The 25,779-nt window shown below is 44.6% G+C and overlaps 1 protein-coding gene across 5 annotated transcripts in view; it reads right to left on the bottom strand.

The window, feature by feature from the left end:
- nav3 (neuron navigator 3) overlaps positions 1-25,779 on the bottom strand; it is a 212,302-nt gene that overhangs the window by 59,261 nt on the left and 127,262 nt on the right. For 4 of the 5 annotated variants that reach the window (XM_069700177.1, XM_069700175.1, XM_069700179.1 and 1 more), the window contains 3 exons: positions 21,172-21,280; positions 9,737-10,144; positions 7,826-7,945 (listed from right to left, as the gene is read on the bottom strand). In XM_069700177.1, coding sequence (XP_069556278.1) covers positions 7,826-7,945; positions 9,737-10,144; positions 21,172-21,280 — 637 coding nt within the window. The remainder of the gene's footprint in view (positions 1-7,825; positions 7,946-9,736; positions 10,145-21,171; positions 21,281-25,779) is intronic. The other variant, XM_069700178.1, reaches the window with a different exon arrangement.

Here is a 25,779-nt window from a genome sequence, read left to right on the forward strand (position 1 = left end):
ATCTGACTCTGAAACCAGAACCTCCCAAACCCACTGACTAACGTACAACAAATCTTTTATCATTGAGCTTTGGAGAGGTGGTAAACAGACACGTTTGTTTTCCAGTGGGACACATGTGATCACACATATGACACATGCTTAGCACACGTCGCAACATATGATAGCATGGGGAAGATATGTGGAAAGGTTTTCAGATGGGAATCTAAACGGGCTTCACACCTTACACCGTGAGCATGTTGCAAAACCACATCCATCTGATCACGTGCACGATTACTTGTGCTGGGATGAGTTTTTGCACGTGTGAATTTCATGTGTTTTTTTCTGTCAGTGTAGCTTCATCATCAGCATGCCAGTGTGTCGCATGAGTGGTATTGATATTCTGATCTGACTGTGAACCAGCAGGACCCTCCGTGAAAAGAGGTTAATGCAGCAGAAAGAGGAAATCTTATTCCTCCTGAAAACGCTACTGTAAAATTTGGGGTGGAACTATTGTGAAGTCGTTCAGTAGTTTGAAGTATTTGTGATAAAAACAAATCGTGCGATAAGATCCCATAATGAATGCGCCGGTGACCTCACGCGCTGACGGCCGCGTCGTCTTTCGCCTCTCAGTGCCAGCAGATGAAGAACCTGCCTCTGACAGACAGAGCGCTGCTTCAGTCAGACGGACATATGGCTCAAAGATCAGCATGCTGAGTCACAACAGAATATGATCAACAGGGTCCAGCAAATAAAGATAACACACAGAAAAATCAGCTGTCATCCGTCGAGCATGGACAGATATCGGAAAAAATAAATAAAGATGAGGCATTTAAGGGAATGATTAAAGAGCGATTTCAGCGAGCACTGAAAAGAGGATGTTTTCACAAAGTGAGAGTGTTTGGTAAAAATATGGACACGTTGGGCATTCGACTCAGGCTGCGTTCAGACTCAAACGGATGCATAAAGAGTGAGAGGCTCACGCTTCGCCAGAGAAGTAACATCCGTGGACATCCGAGGTATTGGGAGTGCAGACGTTTTTCAGAAATACGAGCTGGTTGGACTGCGTGTCTTTTCATTTCACCGCTGCCCGTCCTGTAACTCGTTCGCTCCACGTATTAAGTCAATGAGTACAGCAGTTAATGAGCTTCCCGTGCAGGAAGTCAGGCACAAAATATTCAGAAAATGTATAAATACAGACAGCAGCCTCCAGAATGGGAGACAGCGTCAGATCACTGCCAAAGAATACAAAATGGGAGGGGGAAAAAAACGTTCCCTTGAGCTTTCTGAATGAAAAGATGGTTAATTAGTGTGTGGTTGTGTGGGCCACAATTTGTGAGGAAATATATCTGTATGCAAGCACCTGCACAAGTGACACACGCGCACACACACGCGCGCGCGCGCACACACACACACACACACACACACACACACACACACACACACACACACACACACACACACACACACACACACACACACACACACACAGGAGAGCCAGAAACAGCTGGGTACTCGTATCAGTAATAACATCTTCCAATTGCCATGCTAGTTTGCTAAGTTTAGTCTGCGTGCCTTTGTGCTCTTCTTTAAGGTGAAGAGACTATAAAAAGACAAATGTGTGTGAAACAGAAAGAGACCGACGAGTGCCAGAAAACTTCAGAAAGCTTGGAGAGCAGAAGTCGAGGCGCCGCAGTTTCAGGTGCAACACGAGAGAGGATATTTTCTCCCTGAGTGGCGCCCCTGGCAGAGATGAATGACACAGAAAGTTATATAATGACTGACTTTGTCATTGATAGTAAAAAACCTTCTCCTCCAGATCTCCTCGCTGCTTACGGCAGCACTGACGAGCAGCGCGGCTTCGCCACGACTGCCACTGCCATGCAGAGCAACAGCCGGGATCCTGCCGCTCAGCAACACACACACACACACACACACACACACACACACACACACACACACACACACACACACACACACACACACACACACACACACACACACACACACACAGTTAAAGTGAAGGCCAGGACAAGCAAGCAAGCAAACAAGCTTTCTTTTGTCAGGCACGGACAACACAGGCCGCAGCACACAATCCCCCAAAGCTTCAAACAACCAAAACAAAAAACGCAGAGGCAGCTGCCACGGTCCAGCTGAGCGAGAGAGAGAGAGAGAGAGAGAGAGAGAGAGAGAGAGAGAGAGAGAGAGAGAGAGAGAGAGAGAGAGAGAGAGAGAGAGAGAGAGAGAGAGAGAGAGAGAGGTGGAGGAGGAGGTGCACACTGGAGACACCAGGATGCTAAAAGTGAAGTCCTGTTACTTATTCATGTCTCTGCTGAGAAAGGGGAGCCTGCCGGTGTCAAAACACTCTCCTTTGGCGTTTTTTCTTGACAGTAGAGTCATGAGCATGCTCATCTATGTTGCATGACAGCGGGGGTATTTTTAGAGAGGTGCTTTTAGCCCAGGCTGAATTCACCATTGTTTTGAAACGAACTGATCAGAAAAGAGATCCAAGCTTTGGCTGCTCAGTTGTTTTGGGGCAGATGGTCGTCTTCAGGAAATTGTATTCTTAGCATACATTAAAAAAAAACACCACTAAATGTAATATAATACATGATATTTGATGCTCATTTTTTTTTTTACTTTTCACACTTGGTAAAAAGCAAAGCCTCGTCCAAATAATGGTGATAAAGGCACTCAAATATAAATCTCGACCTCTCATCTTTTCCTTCTACTTTCCATGCCAACCACCTTGAGAGACAAAACTGCCTGCGTTCCAATATCCATCTTACCAGACTATTTACTATGCCAGAAAAAAGATTTAGTATGTCCCCATACATAGTATGTTAAACATAGGATGTCAAAAGTACCAGGATGTTCTACTCCATCCGGTCGTATTTTACAGTATGCAGGTCGGCATGTTACTCGAATTGTTCTGACCCACAATCCTTTGCGCGACGAAAGATATGTCACATCGACTGAGCCGCCGAGAGAGTTGGTGGCGCTAATGCTCCGCCCACAAAAAGAAGAAGAAGAAGCATTAAAACGAAGCGTACTCGTTCCAAATCGCATCCTTTCTCTTTTGACTTCAAACGTTGCGCTACGGATCGCGACAGATACGACCAAGAGTGTCAAAGTTCAAGGCGCCTCTTAATGATGAAGTAGTACGTCCCGATTGCAGACATACAACAGTAGCTGCAGTATAGTATAATATGACATTTGGAAAGCAGAGACTGCTTCACACTGATCAAGATCAATGGAGATCAGCAGAGTGCAACAGAGTGCACCGATCTGAAACGCAAGCTCCTCTGCAGCAAACGTAAGCACACACGCTTCCAGTCCCAGATGGTTTCAGTCACCTGCTGGCCATGAGTCTCCATATGATGAGTCATTTACATGCATTTCCTGAGGGGCTGTGTTGCTTTGGGATAAAGCCGCCATGGACGGCAGCCAGGGGAGTCGTTACGGCCGGAGAAGAAGCGTGAAGCGTAATGAGCCTCATGGGAGCCTCGGTTTATGTACACAGACCGAGTCCAACTCTCTCCACCTCCCAGGAAGTCTGTCTGCTGCTGCCAGTGTGCCCGGAGAACTGGACAGAGAGGCCTGCACACTTTTCTGTTCATGCTCCATCAAGGTGGTGCGTTAGGAAGTGTGTGTGTGTGTGTGTGTGTGTGTGTGTGTGTGTGTGTGTGTGTGTGTGTGTGTGTGTGTGTGTGTGTGTGTGTGTGTGTGTGTGTGTGTGTGTGTGTATTATCCCAATTATTTCTAATGACAGAGAGGTAAACCAAAGGCCAGAAGAGAAGAGGGGGAGAATTTTAATGACCAGTAATTCTTTGCTTTACTGATAAAAGAACAATGATTGTGCAGTTCTGCCTGGTGAAAAAAATAACTACTTTATATTCAGCGATCACACAAAAGCAGCTTAAATCCTCAGCTCGAATCATTTCTCGGAGTACACATATGTCCAGTACAGTTTGTATCAATAGCAACGGTCCTTGTGGATGTTTTTGTTTATGCACAGTTGTTGCAAGGAATATATTGGTGTACAATCCGTGACACAAACCCTCCATTCTATATGCTCGGTGTAACTCCAAAGCGTGAACTACGCAGGTCGGTCCAGAACACCGTGTTACCGTCACGCTTTGGCTCGCCTCGGCGAGAAAAGGAAGGTGCCTCGGGAAGGTTGGGGAAAATAACTACTTCTAATAAGCTCAGAAATCATAAAGGGGAAATATGTTGCTGCAAAGAAGTATCTCCCTGCAGCTAATCAGAAGCTGTTAGTTTGATCAAAGCAGGACTGTCAAACTGTTTTTTTAAAATCTGCCAAAGAAAGCAATGCAGCCAGAAGACAGCTATGATGTCTTCTGTGGTTGAGGCCATTTATTTCCTCAATTAAGTCTGAAAATCTCTGAAAATCTACAACTGAGTGCATCAAGGTAAAATATTTCCTCTGGGGACTCATCAAAAATCAATTAGACCGATTAAGCAAGACATTTGATTACAACAAGAGAAAAAAATAATGGCACTCATGTTATACAGATTGAATATCGCCAATTAAAGATACACGATGCGCCAGCTTGCCCAAGCGTGCCTTTAGTCATCTACTGACTGAAGCATTTTGTTGTTCTTTCTAATGGCTCAAAATAAGTCAAACATATTCTCCTGAATAAAGGAGCTGAAATGAAGCAGCAATAAAACAGACGTGCTGCCAAATCCAGAGGCAGCTCCTACTCAACCATAATCAAGACAGCTACAGATGAGAAACACGGCTGTGATCAGAACTGGAGTCACTAGCAGGAGAAGAATAAATGCTGCTCTCCTATTAGTCGTTGCTGGGACGCCAGCGCGCACGTTGGAGGAGATAAAAAGTTCTTGAAAGTCAGCGAACGTGATTGTTTGAACTGGGGCCTATATCCGCCGCTCATTTCACTTCAATCCCGGGTTTATGGGGAAGAGAAGACTTTGGGATAAAGATGGAAGGTGGATCGTGCCGAGGTAAAGCCGGGCTGAGGTGTGAAGCCCAGCGTGAGCGATTGCTTCGGAAATTTTCCCCCCTGAGTTTTGTCACATGTCAGCGGGAAGTGACAGCTCAGCTTCTGACAATCGTACATGTCAGAGGGAGGCTACAGTCATATAGATTTGTGAGGGGAAAGGAAGGAGCGAAGGAAAAACAGGCTACCAGAGTTGAAATTCTGATCCTATCGGGAATCTGCTGCCTGCAGGTGTCTTCGGGGGAAGCAGGCATCAATATTGCCCCATTGCCCCCGAGGCCCAAAGCGCTAACAGACTTTAGCTGAGGAATAGCACATTTTTTAGGGTTTATGTCAGGGCAAGGTGAGAGACGCTTTGAGCAAAATATTCAGACATAAAACAGGGCGAGGCTGAGACGGTCCACGGCGTTCATATTTATTCTGATCCGATCCATCCTTTTGCCCGAGTGTCAAGTCTGACAGGCAGATCGGTTGGAGGGCAAGTTAACCTCCTATTCTGAACCTCCGGTCAGGTCTAGCATGTCTCGGCGCTCGGACGATCACAGATATGATTGGACCCCCACCGCCCCGCCCCTCACCGAGTCATACTTCACCCTGATTTATGTAACCATGCACTTTTAGCACTCCCAAAGATCCAGTCATCCCGGTCCTCAATGATCTGAATACAGAACCTAAACATGCGGCTTTATATCAGTGTTTAGAATAATCTGGTTGCAGGCTGTCGTGTCGGCTTCGAGTCAAATTTAAAGCATCATAACAAAAGCCAGCTAATTCCTGAGAGCCGTATCTGACTCCCTTTCAGACCTCCCACTCCTCCAAACACTGCCGGTCATTAAAATGTTGGCAGAAGTTGAAGTTGCGACACTGGGAAATGTCACTGCATCAGTCGATTGCCAGCAGCCTCTCTGAAGGCCTGTCATCACCATCTCAGGCTGACAGCTCCGAATCGATAGCACGTCTTTTCCTCTTCACCTCCTTCAGTCTTTGATGTCTCTGCAGTGTGTGTGTGTGTGTGTGTGTGTGTGTGTGTGTGTGTGTGTGGGAGGGCGTGCCCTGACGTTCACCTCTGAAGGACATGACCTTGTTTTCTACTTTCTGCTGATGTTTTCTCATTGAGTAAAGGTGGTGAGTCAAGCAGACATGTTTGGTGCAGAGCAGATACTGTATGTTTGCTGCAGCGTCCGTCGCAGGCCGGCAGCTCTTAACCTCCGTCACCTCTTCAAGCACTCAAGTCATTTCACCTCTCTCATGCTTTGCATTTTTATCTTACAAGCAAGTATCTTCAATATTACAGATGTATATGTTTCCTTCTTTCCAGTTTATTCCCTGAACTTCACGTGAAAAAGTCCTACTGATGACAGTTCACTGGAACATTGGTTTTGCGTAATCGTCTGTGTTTAGTGTTGGAAGAAGGTTATTTTTTGTAATGTAATAGATTACACATTACGCTGTTAAAAAATGTAATGAGTGCTGTAAATATTGTAATTGCCTTCATCAAAGTAATGTGAATTTCTTTATTTGATGACTTTGTATGACTTTTCTTAAAGATGATTTAAACCGGCCAATAAATCTGAACAGTCCTAAGATATAAATGTAAACTAGTCTGCATAAACCTCCCAACGGAACTCAGCACTGATTACTGTCAAACGTTTATTAAAAGTTCTTCAATAGAACTTGAATTCAAATTGAAATATTTAGATCTTAAAGCACAACCACCAACATTTTTTTTTTTTTTTTTAAATCCCCATAACCTCAAACCGAGTTTACACTCAGGTCAACTGAGTGCTGACAGAACCATCAACAGGGCTGAGAACTGTTCACAGTTGTTAAATAGCTCTTCGTGTTATTTGACAACAGAGCCAACCGCCTCGGTGTGGCTGCTTACAGCAATGTACAACCATACGACTGCCAGATACGAGGTGGTGTGAATTCAAACTAGACAACCAATCAAAAACGAGGCTCAAAGTTTGAGCTCACAAATGAATGCCGCCTGTCCAGACGAAGACAGAAGACATTCCTGTGCAGTGAAAAGACGCAAAGCAACAGAATGAATATTATATTCTACATTTTAAAGTATATTAAAGAAAGGTTTCCCTGTGGAGATGAATAAAGTATTTCTGATTCAGATTTCTGAATATATTTAGATGTAACTCACCAACATTTTGAATTGTACATGTAATTCAATAACATATTTTCTCAGTAACTTCCATGTAACTAGTTACTCCCCAGCACTGCTCGCCACAAACACAAAAACCCAAACAGCACTCTTGCATTTCACAACACAACAGGACATACAGATAAATGATTCTTTAACTTTATCAACTTGACAAATCTACTAGTTTGTTCAGCTCGATCCCCAATGTTCCCTCTTTGTTTTTGAATGTTTAGTTGTTACAAGTTCACAAGCTTGATGCTTTAGCAGCCGGTTAGTTACTCAAGAAGACACGTCTGCAGTTTCTGGTCAGGAGAAGTTAATACGGTTTCAACCTTTCTGCCATTCTCACCACAGCGCATCACTTTTCTCACGCACACGCATCCCCCCGCCTGCAAAGCACAGGCTGGTGACTCTGCCCCTGCAAACACGCACCAGGCTGCAGCCGAGAATGAAAGGACACTAATGAAGCCACCGTTACTGTAGAACTCACAGCAAGATGCTGTGGAGAGGAACATCCGCTAAGCGCCAACGATCCAAACTGCAATGCAGACACTTGTATGCAAATGTGGAGATGAAACAAAGTACTTTCATCTCTCGGTGCGTTTTTGGATGAATCTCAAAAACGGTGGAACCTGAGCTACACCCCGGGTGCAGTCCACAGACGGATCAAAGAGGCATCAGAAAAACAAGCCGACTCCATCCTTACCTGTCGACGTCGCCCTGCATCTCTTTGCTTCCTCTCTGGGAGACTTCCCGGGAAGAAGCTGCGTCTGAGGCTCGGCCCGCGCTGCGTGCATACAGATGGAGGCCGCCGTCTGTTAGGTATCTGTGAGAGGAGAAAGAATCAGAGTCCAACCTCAGTTTGGCATAAAATGAACAGAAAAACAACAGATTTTTTTTCAACTAAATTTAGGAGAAACTATTCCTCTGGTTGATTGATAGACAAGTCTGATTAATGAGCATTGTTCTGACTGTACGTGTAGACTCAGAAAAAAAAAAAAGCTGCACGTCTCAGTGAGTTATCTGTGAGTGAGTATGTGGCGGTGAGCAAGCGGTAGGATTTGAAGCTCCAGCCAGATAGCTATCGGACACGGCTGATCGGACACGGGGACCATTAACGTCGAGTTAATTGAGCTAATCATTCGGCTAATCACCTTTCCCTCCCAAGATGTTGTTACAGTTTCTGTTCTGACACATCTTTAATCCTACAGATGTTTCACTCCTCAGTTAACTTCCCCCTCACGCTTCTCTCTTTTCAGGATATCTTAAGATGCCAGCAGGGAGGGTGTGTTCCCATTGGTGCGTGTGTGTGGAATGTGAATTGCACTTTCAAAAAACATCTCCCACTCGCTCCAGGCTTTTGTTGCTGTTGCGTGAGTGAAGGTCAGAAGACCGCGTTCTCGCCGTCGTGATGTTTTTGTGGAAGACACTAACTTATCTTCCCTGATTCAGGTGATCTGTCAGTGTAGCGAGTGTCCTCGAGGATCACGTAAATGTATTGTTTGAACCTATGACAGCCTTGGTGGATGTCAGCAGGCGCTTTGTATTAATGTACGGAGAAGCATAAGAGAGGCCTTGGGGACTGTATGAATACACAGCTGACAATGAATATCAGGACTGAACACTGTGGTGCTCAATGGAAATGTGAAGCTTGTCAAAAACAGTTAAGATAAACGATGTGGGGCCGATCGATTGTTTTTTTTTAGAGGCGATGTCTCCTCCTTTAGAAGGAAAGTTAGTGATAGGATTATTACATACATACAAATTGGTAGGTTCGATTACATTTTGTGCTATATTCTGAGAATATAGTCGTATAAACATAAATCTTTGATCAATGATTAGAAATGCCACAAAAAACCCGGTACTAAATCGAAAATAAAATGCTCGTTTGAAGCCTGCTATCACTCGCAGTAGTGGACAGGTTACATTACATTTCATTTAGCTGACGCTTTTATCCAAAGCGACTTACAATAAGTGCATTTCAACCATGAGGGTACAAAACCCAGAACAGATGTCTCCAAAGTGTGCTTATTCACTTACTTCATACCACTCTCATGTCTGTACAGTAAACAAATCATTTGGCTCTGTCCAAATGAGCCAAAATCCTCTACAGCTCCCACATTAACATTCTGTCTCTCCTTGGATTGATCAGTCAGAAAGCAAAGTGCAAAAACAATAAGATGTGGTTTCGTAGGGGGCTATGTGCTGGAATATTTCATGGCCAGGAGCAGTGACTGTGACTTCAGACAGATCCAGGCTCACAGCCAGGCTAGCCGTTTCCCTCTATTTTCATTCTTCATGCTAAACTAAGCCAACTGTCTGTTGGCCGTAACTTCATATTTGCTGCTAAGGCATGACAGTGGTATCATTTTTTTTTTAGATAGCAAATAAGTATCGCTTTGAGGTCTACAGTAAACAATACAGTCAGTTTGTATGCTCGATATGCTGTTAGATGTAAAGGGTAAATCTAAACATTTTTTCAGTTACGACCAGTTAAATAACACAATAATCCCTCATTTGTCATCTCTAAGTTAAACTCTTTAGTTACATATGTTAATAAATCTGTAATTCTGGTAGTTAGTCAGTGTGTCAGAGGAAGCTACGGTGCTCATCCTACCCGCTGGTGATCACATCCATCCGGCTGTTCTTCCCTAGGATGTCCCCATCACTCATGTACCCTGCCACCTCCATCTGCTTCCCTCCTTCCAGCCCTCCTTCTCCCTTCTCTCCCTGCTCCGCCCCCTTCGCCCCTGCCGCGGCTGCTCGCCTCAGGGGGGCGCTGTAGACAAACCTGGAGGGGTCGGGGTGCCCGCTGTAGCGCCCCGCGGCGGTGCCAGCGCCCGTTGTGCTCGCCCTGGGCGCAGCATAGCCACTGGGCATTGAGGGGGCGTCGCCTGCCTGGAGACGTGGGGTTTGGGATTGGCCTAGACGCCAGGCCATGGGGGAGGAGCGTGCGGAGAGGGCTGGTAGACTCCGCCCATTGACCTCGGTGGTTACCGTGGTGTCAAAGGTCGTTTCTAGGGTACTGTGAGGACAGAAAAGAAGAAAGAAGAAGAGAACAAGGGGATTTATTCTGACTCTGACAAAATACAGGGAACACTGTGGACTATCAGCATGGTTGTTCTCACAAGGCAGACAGTAGCTGTTGCTAAACATTGTAAGGAGTGTTGAGGGTCTTGGAAAAAAGTGTCTAGAACAAAATAACAAGTCTGAGACACTGAAGAAATAAGAAGCGCGTTGCTGTGCAAAGGGCAAATCATCCAGGTGAAAAGATCAGCCATAAATTCAGTCAGGAGCTGTCTAAAGTTGAGTTGAGTGCCACTCCCTTAGAGTGTGTGTGTGTGTGTGTGTGTGTGTGTGTGTGTGTGTGTGTGTGTGTGTGTGTGTGTGTGTGTGTGTGTGTGTGTGTGTGTGTGTGACCTTCCTAAAGAGCTGTTTCTTCCAGTGTGTTAACTTCGAGGGGGATAAGAGAAGAATGTGAAGGCTCCCATGAGAACACACGTCAGACCATCACATGGAGAGAGGAAGACAGACAAGTTTCCACCCAACCATCAAGTTAGTTTTATAGAAACTCTGTACATCTTCCGCCGCAAACTAAAAACACACCTCTTCAGACTTTACCTTGAATAGTAGCACTTAAAATGGCACTTACTTATAGCACTTTGAAGTTTGGCTATCCTGAAGAAAATTGTACTTTCTTGATTGTTGTTGTTCTGAATTTGTACCCTCATGGTTGAAATGTACTTAGTGTAAGTCGCTTTGGATCATGCTGGTGTCAGCTAAATGTAATGTAATGTAATAGAAACTTTTGAAATGTCACAGAAGAGAACATCTAAGTCAGGTTTATCAGCAAAGTGAAATTAACCTCTTGAATTTCAGATTGTCATAAAAATTAAATCAACTCTGCCATCTGATCATTTATAATAATGGTCATTTACATTCTATCATGTGAGTGGCAGGTTTGATGAGGCTAACAGAGAACGTAAACTAGACAGCATGAATGATTTTGAATGATCTCCAACATACAAAGCTTACATCATGACTTCATCTGGCATCTCTAAATTTAATCAAATTAATATTTGTTTTTTAAAGTTTTATAGAGGGATATTTATTGATTTCCAGCCAGGGTTTCTAAATATTTCTATCACCTTCTAAAAACCAAATTCTAAGATAAAATAGAACTTGAGAAAGACAGATCTTGCGTGGGAGAGATGCAGCTGAGACAAAGAATGACACCTGATGTAAGGAGACAAAGAGGACTGAGTCACCATCCTGACAAGCCTCCATTAGTGAAGCAACAGCCACCGCAGTCAGTTTTTCTCCAAATCTACTCACGTGGACATTTAATGCGAACACACAACTTTCATACGTTAAAGAAAATCTTGTCAGATCTTTTTTTTTTTTTTTTTCATGAAAGGTAAGCCGAATCCAAACCGACTGATCAATTCTTTTCACAAGTGAAGCAACACAGCGTGATAGAAGGACAGCGAATGAGTCAGACAGACATATAAGACACTCCTGACCACTTGCATGCTGTATCTGGACACGGAGAGCAAAGCATGCCAGCGGTGGCGCCTCGCTTGAGCTCTCTCTGCTGGGAAAAAGACGGCACTGCATTCAAAAAACAGACCACATACAAAACCAGGCAGCTGCACTGATATGTGCCCTAAAGGAGAAGCTGCTAATGTGCAGTCCGTTGTTTTTTTACATGATATATTGAAATAGAAGTGAAAATATAAAGAGGATTATGGCTTTTTGTGTGCCTGTTGTGTTCGTGTGCAATGTATTACTATATTAAACTAGTAAAATAGGCTACCACATGCTTTTCAGGATTGGATAGTAAATACACTTTAATCTGATGTAAATACATGTATTGTCTCCAAGCACTTACTCATAAATGAGTATAAGCAGACAGCATTCAATTTCTTAAGTACTGGCTGTGATAATATTTTATCTTTGGAGGATAAAAGACATTTTAGTGGTTAAAAAATGAATGTCGCAGATGATGCTGCAGTTGAAGAGGAGGACAGGAGCTGAGTATGTGGAGCGATGCCTGCCTCTGTACGCTGGCCTTCATTAGGGGACAAAAGCAATGACATCTTGAAGCAGGGTTTCACACATAGCAGTGAGAGAGGTGTGAGCACAGCATGTGTGTGTGTGTGTGTGTGTGTGTGTGTGTGTGTGTGTGTGTGTGTGTGTGTGTGTGTGTGTGTGTGTGTGTGTGTGTGTGTGTGTGTGTGTGTGTGTGTGTGTGTGTGTGTGTGTGTGTGTGTGTGTGTCCAGTTGGTGAGAAAGGACAGAAAGCTGCACCCCTGTGATGCCAAATGCAGACAAGAGAAGGGCAGCGGTGCCAACCTAACTCACAACACATCTCCATCAACACCTCCTGAGATCAATACACACACACACACACACACACACACACACACACACACACACACACACACACACACACACACACACACACACACACACACACACACACACACACACACACACACACACGAGCCAAATGCCACATTATAGAGTGTAATTAAATGAAAAATAATGCTTATCTGTCATGTGATCGCAGCAACATATGGAAATACAGCAGTCAATTTACCACGGTATTGAAATCAAAATCACTTAACCATTCGTACACAGTGTAGCTCGCTAAATCAGCTTATCGTTATCTGCACACAGCAGAGAGAGAAAGACAGATAAACTGAGAGCAACTGTGTGTGTGTGTGTGTGTGTGTGTGTGTGTGTGTGTGTGTGTGTGTGTGTGTGTGTGTGTGTGTGTGTGTGTGTGTGTGTGTGTGTGTGTGTGTGCCGGTGTTGAGATAAATAAGCATTGAAAGCAAGAATATGCCTGAGCAGCAAGTACGGGAAAAGAGATGTTTTACAACTTACCACATTTAAGACAATTAAGACCACATTTCCCATAAACCCGGCAGCTTTAGAGAATTTTTGCTTCACCACACTATTGGACATAAACTACAACCAAAATAAATCCTGAAGAAGACTACTGTGTGGTTCGCCACGAGCAGAGTGAGATAAGAATCCATGTTGACAGCGGGGAACTTATTGCTGAGCAATGCTGGATATAAATACACGGGAAGTTTCTCTTGCTGCGGCTAATGAGCTCAGAGTTTTAACATCTAGTTCTCCGGTAGGTTAATTCACCGATCGGGGAAGCAACACTTCAAAGACACTGCGCAAGTGTCATGTACAATATTCGCCACAGTGTTTCTTTCATGAGGTAAGGCAGCTGGTTTGAACTCGAGTGTTCTCGCCGCCAGATACTGAGGTTTAATTGGCAACAAACTATGGATGCACCCGCTTCTCGGTCCACTCATTCTCTATTCTCAATTAGGGCTGTCGCTTTTAATTTGAAATCCAAACAATTGTTTGAACCACAGTCAGTGGTTTGAATCGAGTGGCAACCAGCAGTGATGTCGCCCGTTGGTTTGTGAACGGACGTTATGGAGCCTTTGAAATTTTGGCCGGCGCCATCTTGTTAGTTCAGAGCGGTTTGAAACCAGAAGTCAACATATTTGGACGAGCTGGGGGGGAGGGGTCAAGGCCCGGATGCAGTCAATCTGATACTATGTCCCGCCCACCGATAGCTGTAACCTGACTGCACCACAGGCCTGTCAATCAAACAGACAAGCCCCCAAAAACAGGTCTTTTTGAGGCTTACTTTGGAAATAATGATATGAATATTTTCAGATGGAAGGCCAGAAAACTAATAAGAAGGAGTGACTTCAGCTAAAAAAAACTGCGATGACAACTTTATTGACTGAGAATTTTATGAGACTAGTTGAATGGGACTCTATGGAGCCGAAGGCTTTTTTTTTTTTTTTTTTTTCCATCGGCCCTCGCTGGTATTGCAGCTGAAGGCAGCTTATTTTTCAGACCTGAAAGCTACGTCCACTTTTAGATACAGTCAATGGTTCGAACATTATAAACATTCGAGCTGTAATGACCCGTTCTGATTCATATTTTACTGTCCATATTCGCAGCAGACCGTTTGAAGTAGTTTGTCTTGTCAACCAGTAGAGGGCGCTCTAACAATTCAGCATCAGAAAACCTGTCAGAAGCTGCGTGTACAAGTAGATGTAACAAACACAGATGTTGCTGTGATGTCGACTCGCCACCCAAGTGAGGCAGCGGAGACACCGCCGACCAGCGCAACAACGTTACGTGCGCCCGTTTGACTGTCACTGTATGACTAAACAGTGCTGCATAAAAGTAATATTGTGACACGTTAATGCTGCTGGAAACGCGGGGGCGGGGTTCAAATTAATGAACCAATTGCATGTCATTCAATATTCATTTGAAAGTCATGTTTGGAAAACGCGACAGCCCTACTCCGTTTGTCAGGACTTCAGGTTCTTCCATGTCCTCGTCAGTTTTGCATCGTCACTGACAGGCGTGGTGTTGAGCTTCTACAGAATGTGACTTATTCTTTTTAGAAATGAAAATCATTTTCCAGCCGCTCGGTGTGTATGTGTGAGGAGTGAGGCTGGCATCAGCCCTGGCAGGTGTTCAAGCCTGCTTGGTTTGGAGCAATTCAGAGCAGTTGGTTGCAGATATTCAATCGGTTAAAGGATCCACGACCACGTTTCTCTCACATCACAACAGTCGCTTTCCATCTTCCATCATAGACTGAAAACTCATCTTCTCGAGAGGTGCCTCGCAAGAACGTCGCCGGGGACTGAAAAGTGTCTCTGGCGGTGACCCATCATTACTGTTAGTTACATGGGATTGTGGTAGTTTAGGAATTTTACTTTTACTGTTGGGCTGCAATCAGTGCGAATTGCTCGGTATTGAAGTGTCAGCACTTTTAAGAAGAAGAAGAAGAAAAAAAAAAGAAAATTCTGCTCGCTTCTGAAACGCTTTCATGCACTCAAATTGGACCAACAGCTATCTCCTCAATTCCAAAGCAATGAATAATTTAACCCGCCCAGTTCTCTGTGTTCTGTGAGTGTAAACACAAAATAAATAAACACGACCCGGTGAAGCTATTATGTTCCAAATGTCATCAGGAGGTTGCTGAATCCTCGCGAGACCAAGATCCCTCCGGCCGGCGCCGACAGGGAGACGTAAGCAGGGGAGATCTCCCCGCTCTGTTCGCCGTGGCTGGTTTGTCCTTGAGCATCACAGCATTTCCTCACAAGTGCAGCTTTTTCATTTCCCTTCAAATGTCAATCGATACCATTTTATCATTGTGTGGATAGAAAAAAGAAATAGTGGTGGGAAATTAAATGTTTTTTTTGTTTTTTTTATCAATATGAAGTGTCTGTGGAGGCACAAACACATCTGGATCTCTGAACAATGTTGCGGATGTGAGGCTGCTGTGATGACTGCAGGAGCAAAGAAAGGTCACTTCAATGAGAACTGTTTCGGGGCTGGTGAAACTGTAGCTTCACCACAGCAAATACTGGAGGAAGAAGAGCTCTTTCAACTGGGTCAATAATTTTAGGTAACATGAGCTGCCTTCTGCTTCCAGCTAGCTGCACCTCACTTTGGACTCACTGGACTCAGTCAGTTGTGACACAAAGTGAAGCAGAGAAATACAGCACATGACGATACAAGTCCCACGGTGGAAAAGCTGATAATATCTGATCAAATTAGTAATGTATTTTTAAACTGTTGGTTTTCTAACCACACTATATAAAACCTTGTTTAATTCCATCACAATATTTGGAGTTTGTTGTTTCCTCTTTGGGAACTGTGGCATGCTGGTTAGCTGGATATATATATTTTTTAGTCATATAGGACAAGACAGATGGGTAAAACATCTGTCCTGAATGTATTTTGTGTCAGTATTCCAGCCCAGTATCATTTCAAAGAGTGCAATACACCTATCGGTCGACTAGAGGATACGGTGTCATCTTATGTGTCGACTAAGCGAGAAAAGCGCCTCAGGTTTAAAGCAGGAAAAATCGAACTGCTAAGTTTAGTAAAATAGTAAATATCTGCGATTATGTAAGTAACTTACTTACCAAATTACTTCATTCCTTAAAAATCACGTTATCTTTTGCCTTCTCAGATTCAAACACCGCTCTCCTGGGTGAAATTTCCTGTGTTTGCTCAGTCCGACTTATCCCATGACCTTCTTAAAGGACTCTTCACACATGTTCCCACTTTTCACGTCTTGGCGAGGTGAAACATGACACTCACACGGTATTATATCAACTGATGGGTCTATTACACGCGTTGGTACAATACCACACTGCAAAATGCTTACAGCGGCAATAACATCCACATGTGACTTTGATAAGCAATGACAGCCAAAGGTAACACAAGCAACCGATTTCACTGAGCGCTGCCATTCAACAGCGGTTTTGCGACAGTAAACATTTTTTACATTTTAATTTAGATTTTCCTTGGAGGTAACAGATAACTGTGCTCCATCATTTCAAGCCATTTTGTCAATGTCAATTTTAATAAAGGACATGAAAATGATGTAAAATCCTTTGAAATAGGAAACTAATGAAAGGATATATTTATGCATCTTGAAGCCTCAACCCATAAAACACTGTTTCTTGCTAAATCTGATTCTGCTTCGAGGGAAATTTAAAAAAATACTATTTTCAAAGGCACACTTTAACTAATCTGCTTGTATGCTGATAATAAAACAATGAAATAAAAACGTACCTCTTGCAGGCATCCTGAAAAGAACAGTTTTTGCTCTTCATTCATTGAGTGACACGCAGTGGGGGAGTTTTCTGATATGATTCATGCACAAGCACAAATGGGTTCAACTACAATTGTTGCCTTAATGATGACAATTGCTTGCATCTCTGACAAGTAAAAGTTTTCTTCTAGTTACCCCTGAAGAAACAGGCGATGAAGGTGAGGCTGCGATGTTGTGTTTTCATGTCGAATGCTTTATGTTTGATCACGTATGGCTGTGGTGTAAACTGGTCTGAAGGGAGAACCCCAAAGAGGAGAAGGACAGAGTGATGAATATGACAGTCATGTCTACTGGAGCATAACAGTGATTAATTACCAAAGGTGCTTCCAAGCTTCATGGTGATTACAGCCATTTCTTATCCGGCAGAGAGATTAGGATGGCCGGGCCGGGGCTTTTGTCATGGACAGAATTGGCATGCAGACTCCGAGTCTCTCCGTACATTCAGAATATGAACACGTCCGACACATCTCCCGTTCAACATACAATCTGATGGTTGAGAGCTGCAGCGGCCCAGACTGTTTCACAGGAGCTGCTGCATCAGTGTTTCCTATATAATTGTCTTGGTAGAGTGGGCTGCCGCGCCATTGGGGGACAACCCCCCCCTGAAAGAACCAAAATACAAAGGTACTCATAGAACTGCAGTTGCGTCCAGTAACAACTATTTATTTACTTCCTGTTTCATTTCAGCTCGGTGTGAGAGTTGCTCATACATTTTTCTGTCTCTGGAAGTCGCTGTAATTTGTCTGTTTGTCGGCTCTGCTGAGTGTCCGTGTTTCATGCAGGGCGGGGCGGAGCCTTACAGACGTGCAGCGGAGCAGAACCAAGTGGCAACCAGCAGTGACGTCACCCTTTGGCTTGTGAATGACCCTTATGAAGCCTTGAGTTCGTAATTAGGCCGGCGCTATCTTGCTAGTCCCAAGCGGTTTAGAGCCGGTAGTGACCATATTTGGGCGAGCGGTGAATCTGATTGGAAACCCAGCGATGCTTCGTCCCGCTCACCAATACACGGCTTTTTGAAGCTTATTTTGTTATTACTGAGGGGATTATTTTCATAAGGACCAGCAGAAAACTAATAAGAAGGAGTGACTTTAGCTAACCACAACAAGACAACTAGTGGAGAAATTGTATTCACTGAGAATTTTACGAGACTAGTTGAATGGGAGTTTATGGCGCCGGAGGCTTCTTGGAGCCGACCTCTAGTGGTACCCGGTGGTATCGCAGCTTAGGGCACTTCTGCAGAACAGATGGTTTACACAGGTGACTAGAGTTGATAACAACTGCATTGGTTACGTGACTAAAAAAATGCGCAATAAAAGCCTAAAATTATGTCATCAATGGACAAACCTCAACCTGCTGAAAATCAGACCAGAACATCAGCATTTTAAAAACGCAACGGGGGGAGAGACAAGCACACATTCCACCCGGGCAGGGCCGTCTGCCTCAGGGAAACACTGTGCATGAAACCAGTACTTACCGTGCTCCAACACACACACACACACACACACACACACACACACACACACACACACACACACACACACACACACACACACACACACACACACACACACACACACACACACACACACACACACACACACACAGGCACCGAATACAAAGCTAATGCAGAGGTATGAAGATGCATTACCTCCCCACACTTCATGCCGCCTGTCCCCGTGCATCTGATGCATGTGAATGAGACTCAAACCAATCACACATCTCACACTCCAACCCTGTGGGTCCCACTGGATTAAATGTGGTGCTCAGACTGTGGTGCTGTATTGATTGAGCCTGGATGAGGCTCCTCTGAGGAATAAAGAAGTAGAAAACACACATACGCAGACCACCATCTGTCATGGCTGTCAGCAGCCTGGCCACCATCTTCCTCTGTAAATGGGGCAAAACACACAAAATAATAGACTGAGGGAGAAGGAGAGAGATGAGCAGGGAAGCGTTGCCCGGGGAGCTGACATAAACCAATGGTTATCATTTTGCCTTCGCCTTTTCATGTGGTGTTGTTAGAGTGTCCACGTCGCCCGCGGCCCGTAGATGGGACGGCCATTTAAATGTGTTGGTTGTCTATCAACCTCCTGAATGTCATTACACGCGTGCCGGCTGGCGGGGAAGGTGACGTCTGCGATCATCCGGGAAATGTGCAGGAGAAAATGGTAATAGAGGGAACAGCATTAATAGTTGGAGACATATCTCCATGGTGGATCAGCGTGATGGGTGAGTCAGAGATATCAAAATCAGAACTGCCTTTATTTGCCAAGGACGACGGATGCACGAGGAGACTGACTTCAATAATTGCTTCTGCGATATATAACTGTGGCCACAAAGGAGGTTCTGGTTATTTTCAGTGGTTCAGTCCTGGCGTGTGTGGGTCCACTGAAAAGCGTGCGCCTTTTGTTTTGGCTGTGACGCATTTTGAGGAAGTTGAGCATGCCACACTGGAAGGAGCCGCAGCTCTCTGGAATAGGAAGAAAAATTCCATCCCATATATGTACCTACATGCTTCAGAAGATGCCCCGACGGCCTTTCCTTATAAGCAGAGGTGTTTCTACATTTCTCTTTACCTATTCATTTTCCATATCTGCTCGTAGGAACAGGAGTTCAGGGTCACTTTAGCAGCACAACGTTAATTCCTTAAATTAAAACTACTATGACCAATAACTTTGGGTCTGGGTCTGAAAAGTTGAAGCCAATGCAGAACTGTACAATACTCCAGATGGCTGCAGGGGGTCGGCTCCAAAAAGCCTGGTCATTTACTAAATTCACTCCTTCTGTTTAGTTTTCTTGACATCCATCTGAAAATAATCCCATCATTAACTAGATATTAGACGTGGAATCAGTTTCCCCCTACCCCCCACGCCTCCCCCGCTCATCCAAACGCAGTTCACAAACCAATGGATGACGTCACGGTAGGTTGCTGCTCGGATCAAACCAACGATTTTGCAGTTTCCTGAGTTCTATGGAGTGTTTTAGCATCGTTCAGCTCTTGTTTTGGGTTTCAAGCGTGCAATTTATTTGACTCTCAACACCAACGTTGTGCAGCAGATATCCGGTGATAATCGTCATGGTTTTGGTCTTTGTGTCTCCCGGTTATTTGGTTTGTTCCCAGTGTCCCTCCACCCACCAGAGGTCCTTCGTCTCTGTCTCTCAGCCACGCCCACCTCACCTGCTCACCCAATCTGGCTCAGCTGCAGCAAGTCAGTGTGTCTACTCTCTCAGGCTGCCACTAGTAGTTGTTGGATCATTAAGTCGTTGTCCAAAATCAACATCTGAAGTCTTTGTTGCTCGGAGCTGTGATTTGGTTTTCCTGGATCTCTGCTGCTTTTTCAAGCATTATGTCAGCTTACGTCCTGCTTGGACTTCGTACTATTTTTCTCAGGATTGTGTTCACCTGTCTGGTTTTTGTTATCGCACCAATTGTTTGTGAGTTAATTTCATCGTCGATTCACAATCTGCCTCCATGTTGCGCAGTTGTTTTCCGTCCCATATTGAACTGTGATAATAATATGTCATAGTTATGGTTTTCAGTAACTTATTATACTGCCTTCTCAGCATGAAACGACGGACTGACAAACTTAAAAAGTAGTTTGTGAACACAGAGAAGGGTTTGGCATTTAAAAGCGAGACGTTTCCCTCATGAGTTAATAAAGAGCAAATAAGTTGCCTCCAATCGGTCAAAATTAAAGTAGGTTTAAGGATAAGTAGACAAACAGTGAATAAACGGCTGATGAAATTGAACTCACTGACTTTATGTTCCTAACTTGGTTATAATAAAACAGTCCTTTTTAATATCCCACAGACAAACAATGAGCTCTAGCTGTGTTTCATAAGTCTCTTCAGTCTGGCCGTGTGCTGTCACGGCAGAAGGTGTGGGTGTCCGAAAATAACCACTGGCAGCTGAGTCGGTTCTGCCTGCATTTGCTTTCTTTGTGAAACGGCGTCTGATTGAAAATGCTTGAGTCCTGCAGAAACCCCAGCTGGGGTTCAGATCTCTGAAGCCGACTGAACAAACAACACACAAATAGCAACAATCCAATGCCAGTAAAAGTAGAAAGAATTAATTCCACCTAAAGAAGTAGATTGGAGCTTGTTTTTTTTACATTTGGCTCGCAAGATGGAAAACAAATGATCCATGAGGAAGCAGATTCCAACAGATTGACTAAAAACCAGACATTATAATGCTGCTGAATCTCCAAAACTAGATATAAACTCTTGTTGCCCCTTCCACCAAATGTCCGTGTGCCCAGAAATATCCCAACAAATCCATTGTTTCCCTTTTTCTTAAACAAAAAAGCAGCGCATCGAGTCATTCCACATTACCAATAAGTAATGGACTGTACCATGTGTGTGCCTACCTGTGACTGATCTGTGTCCCCCGTAGACTGGACATGGTGTCTTCCAGGTTCTGCCGCAGGTCAGCGATGTTCTTCACTGTCCTCATGCGTCTTGTCTCAGGGTCCTCTCCTGCGGACACACATTTAATATGATTTATCAAGAGGGCCGAGACCTGCGCACACACACACACACACACACACACACACACACACACTCCGAACAGCAGCACACGCGCTCAGACACACAATACAAGAAGCGATGAGGTCATCTGACAGCGTTTCATTGGATGTCACTGAACGTCTCAGCAGGGGGGGAATAGAATGATGACCAATCACAATGACAGCCGGCGCGGGTAAACGTCCCTAAAACCCGGCGCAATACATCAGCCTGTCAGCCCGCACCACATGCACATCTTTTGCTTTATAAAGTGGACATATTATTTTACGCAGTATTGACATTTTTCCTTCGGGCTGACGCAGGAATGTCATGCCATGACACCACGCGATCTGTCAGTGAGTTCGGGACACAGTCGTGCCTGCAAACGAAAACTCCATCGGAGCTCCCGTGCCTCTCTGTCAGGGGCGTTGGGAGACGCTGCCGTCTCTCCCTGCGTCGCCCCAGAGCAGCAGACCGCCCAGGAAGCACTTCATATGCTTTATGTTCTCCTCACTGCCGGGTTTACAGATGAAGTCGCTTGTTTCACCGACGCATTAGGCCTATTCTGAAGGAATGCTGCTAATAAGCACAGAGTGGGCAACGGCGAGCAGTGGGCGCACACCGCACTATCTGCTTGTCCGCTCCAATTAAGCCTCTCTGTGAGCTTGTCAAACCAGCCCTCCGTCCGTGGGCGGCTACCACAGAAAGGGTAATTAACAAGTGTCATTAGACAGACTGGATGATGGTCACATTGCTGTCGAGTTTTAAGGTGCTTCCAGAGGAAAACTGTCTCCATGGTGGAGATGAGTGAGCCAGCACATGACGTACAATACAGAGCGATGTGTGTAAGAGTGCAAGAAGCTGTGCTCTGTATGCTGAGTTCAGACACACTGACAGCAAGTTACTGTGATTACAGTCACCGGGGCAAATGGGGTCAGATGAGCTCCGTAGTAGGTTGGAGGTTTGAAACGGCCCCCGGCGACTCCCGGGGCGCAGCTCGGTGCCACGGGCAGAAAAAACATTTGAGGTGTTTATACGATGGAATATGAAGCAGAAGAGTATTGAAAATAAGCAGAAATGCCAAGCCAGTTTTCCCCGGACAACTATAAATACACAAAAATCATTTTCAGAGCTGACCTCAAGGCATTTGGATAAACTTTCTATCAGCTTGCAGGATGGAGCTGTGTTTTTTTTCATCGGCACTCTGACAGATCCTATTGTTTTGTCCCCACACTGGAAATATGATTAGATTCGAACAGACTACCACAACACTGCCGGTACGTAGCTGATCTTGCACACTGACAGCAGTCTTCCTGTTTTGGTGTATGCTGTGTCACAGTGCACGATGTTTAACAGGTACAATTTGCAGAAAATTGCCCCGGTGATCGTGGCACTGGATTTATTCAAGTCTGTCCTTTCACCTGTTCAGAATTTATTAAAGTTATATTGCTATACCTTCTTTGTTATTTGTTATAAATGTTTTACATGCTGTAATTCTTATGGGTGACACAGCAGCTGAGGCCATGTCTCTCTTGTAAAGAAACCTTGTTTAAAAAGAAGGTTAAAGTCACAAAAGCACAGAGCACAGCCACAACTAACCCTCATTGTCATTCAATCCAGTCATCTGTCTTTTTAAAGGCTTTAAAATGCCAATGAATAAACTAAAACATGAAGGGACATCTAGCAAGCAACTACAAAAAGAAAGGGGGAGATGCATAGGTTTTACCCTGCCATCAATAACAAGACTCAACTTTAAGAATTCCAGAAACCGTCCAATATCTATGTTAAAAAAAAAACATTTTTAAAAATAAGAGTCTAACAAGATTTGACCTCAATTATACTGCACTGTGCTGTGTGTGACCTGGCAGAGTAAAGAGCAGCCTGGTATAATTGAGGTCATGTTTTGGTTGTGCAGAGCACACAGACTGAAGGTTATCTGAGGTCAATGTGGTTCTTAACCTCTGATCCCTCCATTTTATATTCAGTCTATGACTGCTAGTTACCAATCAGGGAGGTATCAATACATGAAACTGTGTTCGCAAAAGCTTCTGTTCCCTGAATTCATTCCTGTCAAGATGGAGGATTCATGAGACACAAAGATGCTCCGTTTGAATCCCACAACAGTATGCTCGGCTGTTCTTCCGAAGGTTGCATCTACTTTAAAAAGGAAGATCCACCTCGTGAGCTCTTTGGTACCACAAACTCAAAGCATCACCATCAAGAGTTTCTTCCTCCTTTCCTGACATGTTCTCTGCTTTTCAACCCTCCTCCTCCTCTCACCAGATCCAATTACAATACCACTTTAAAGTGACATGAAGAGACGTGGCCCCGGAGTCTCCATCATGAATGGACACTTCATACGGCATTAAGAAGCAGCTCAAGGCGTGTGTGTGCATTTATGTGTTTCCTTTGTGTGTGAGAGCATTTATCTGCCGTATAGCAGCGGAGGTCTCACCTGAGCTGTCGGCGAGCTAAAACTGCATCCCACAGGCAAAACCAACACTATATTAGAGGCTCTCTGCATTAGAAAACTGATATTCATTCCAAAACAAAATTGAGGTATGCAATTCAGCAGCTTAGCTCCCTGTGGTGGATCAGGAGGACAAGCAGGCATGTGTGTGGTTAAATCCCGAGCACCTAATGGCCCACTGCAGTAGCTGCTCCCACACACCTCCGGCTGCTGTTTCCACCTCGGGATCCAAACACTGTGGAGAGGTGAGAAGCCACAACGCATTTGTTTGGATTCAAGCTGATGTCCTGATGTTGGCCGGGTGAGGAGAGGAAGCAGCCAAAACTGAGACTTGGTGTGTGTGTGTGTGTGTGTGTGTGTGTGTGTGTGTGTGTGTGTGGTCGAAAAGGGCACAGCAGGAGGGAAGGTACACACAGAGATTCTCACACTTAGATACACTCACGCATGGGGTGTTGAACAAATGCTGCTTGAAACAGAGTTGACACAACATAATGCAAATGGCTGCCATTTAGGACTGCCGCATTCACACACACACACACACACACACACACACACACACACACACACACACACACACACACACACACACACACACACACACACACACACACACACACACACACACACTGTGCTGTAGCAGTCGGTGCTCATGTGCCAGTTGACTCTCTCTCCCTCTCTCTTTCAATAATGCATGTGAGCTGGAACTGATGCCACTTGCTCCAGCTGAATATTATTAGGGTGCCATCCCAGTCATCTAATTTTTACACACACGCATGCCAACGCACAGAGAAACACACATCTAGACAGAACTGTAAACCAGCTACACCCTTGTTGCAGCAGGGTTTTTCAAATCAGCCTAAAAAAGCCTGGCAGTGCCTCTCACAAATGCACACACAGATGGACGAGTCCACGCGCAGTTTCATGGACCTGTTGGTGAATGTGTGTTGCAGCCCATTGAGAGCTTGTTAATATGTATAAGACACAGCCCGGCATCACTCCAAAGCGTGTAATACAGCCGTCAGTCCACTAGAGGATACCGTGTCAGTGTCACGTTTTGCCTCGTCAAAGCGTGAAAAGTACACGCAGGTATGAAGAGGCTCAAAGAAAGAAGTCCAAAGCCGGAGGAGGTTAGGGTTGGTTGGAGAGAACAAACACCGGACGTTCACCGGGAAAACAGGTGTTCACAAAAACAAAACTCAGCATGGATTTGTCAGTATGTTACGTACACAACGTAACATGTTTAATTTACATAAAGTACGTTGAGTGCCTTATCTGACATTACTTGCGTAAAATGACCTATTTTCACCGGAATCATGAGCTCTTCCTAAACCTAACTACGTGTTTATTAGTGCCTAAACCTAATAAATCGTACTTTTCACGCATCGGTGAGGCAAAACGTGACACTGACAAGTAACGTCTGCTGGACCAACGGGCGTGTGTGACACGCTTTGCCGTAATATCGGGTTGCAACGACAACGGGTCCCCAAGGTTGAAAGCGCAAACTGTCATGATGGCAGTTCAACACTCTGAAGACCAACTCTGACGGGCTGAAAGAGTTCTTTAAATGTGAAAATGGCTTCTCGACCAACTGGACTGGTATCTGACACACCCATATAAATATAGGCATAAACACATGGAGGCGTGCATACATGCAAAAAGGAAAGAAAAGCACCTGTGTGAACACGTAGCTCTGATGAGGCTGCACACGTGAACACAAAGAAAGGTGTAATAATGAGATATTGATCACCTCGGCTGCGTGACTCAGGCTGAGAGGGAGGCAAGCGTAAGAAAAGGTGTTCTTTTTCAGCAGAGGAGGTGTTGATTTTCCATCATCTCTAGCTCAAGGTATTTCGGTTTAATGCTGCATCATGCCTCAACCTGCTGAGAGGAAATCAGCTCAAATCTGCTCAGTGCTGAAGCTCACCCTGCTGTGCAGTCGCAAAAATCTTCTCCGTCACAACTGTCCGTCTCATAAACTGAACCCCACCGCTCACACGTCCCT

The sequence above is a fragment of the Brachyistius frenatus genome, unplaced genomic scaffold (assembly GCF_029030835.1).
Source record: "Brachyistius frenatus isolate BFR_SWC_R1_liver_20210118 unplaced genomic scaffold, ASM2903083v1 Contig_32, whole genome shotgun sequence".
NCBI lineage: Eukaryota > Metazoa > Chordata > Actinopteri > Embiotocidae > Brachyistius > Brachyistius frenatus.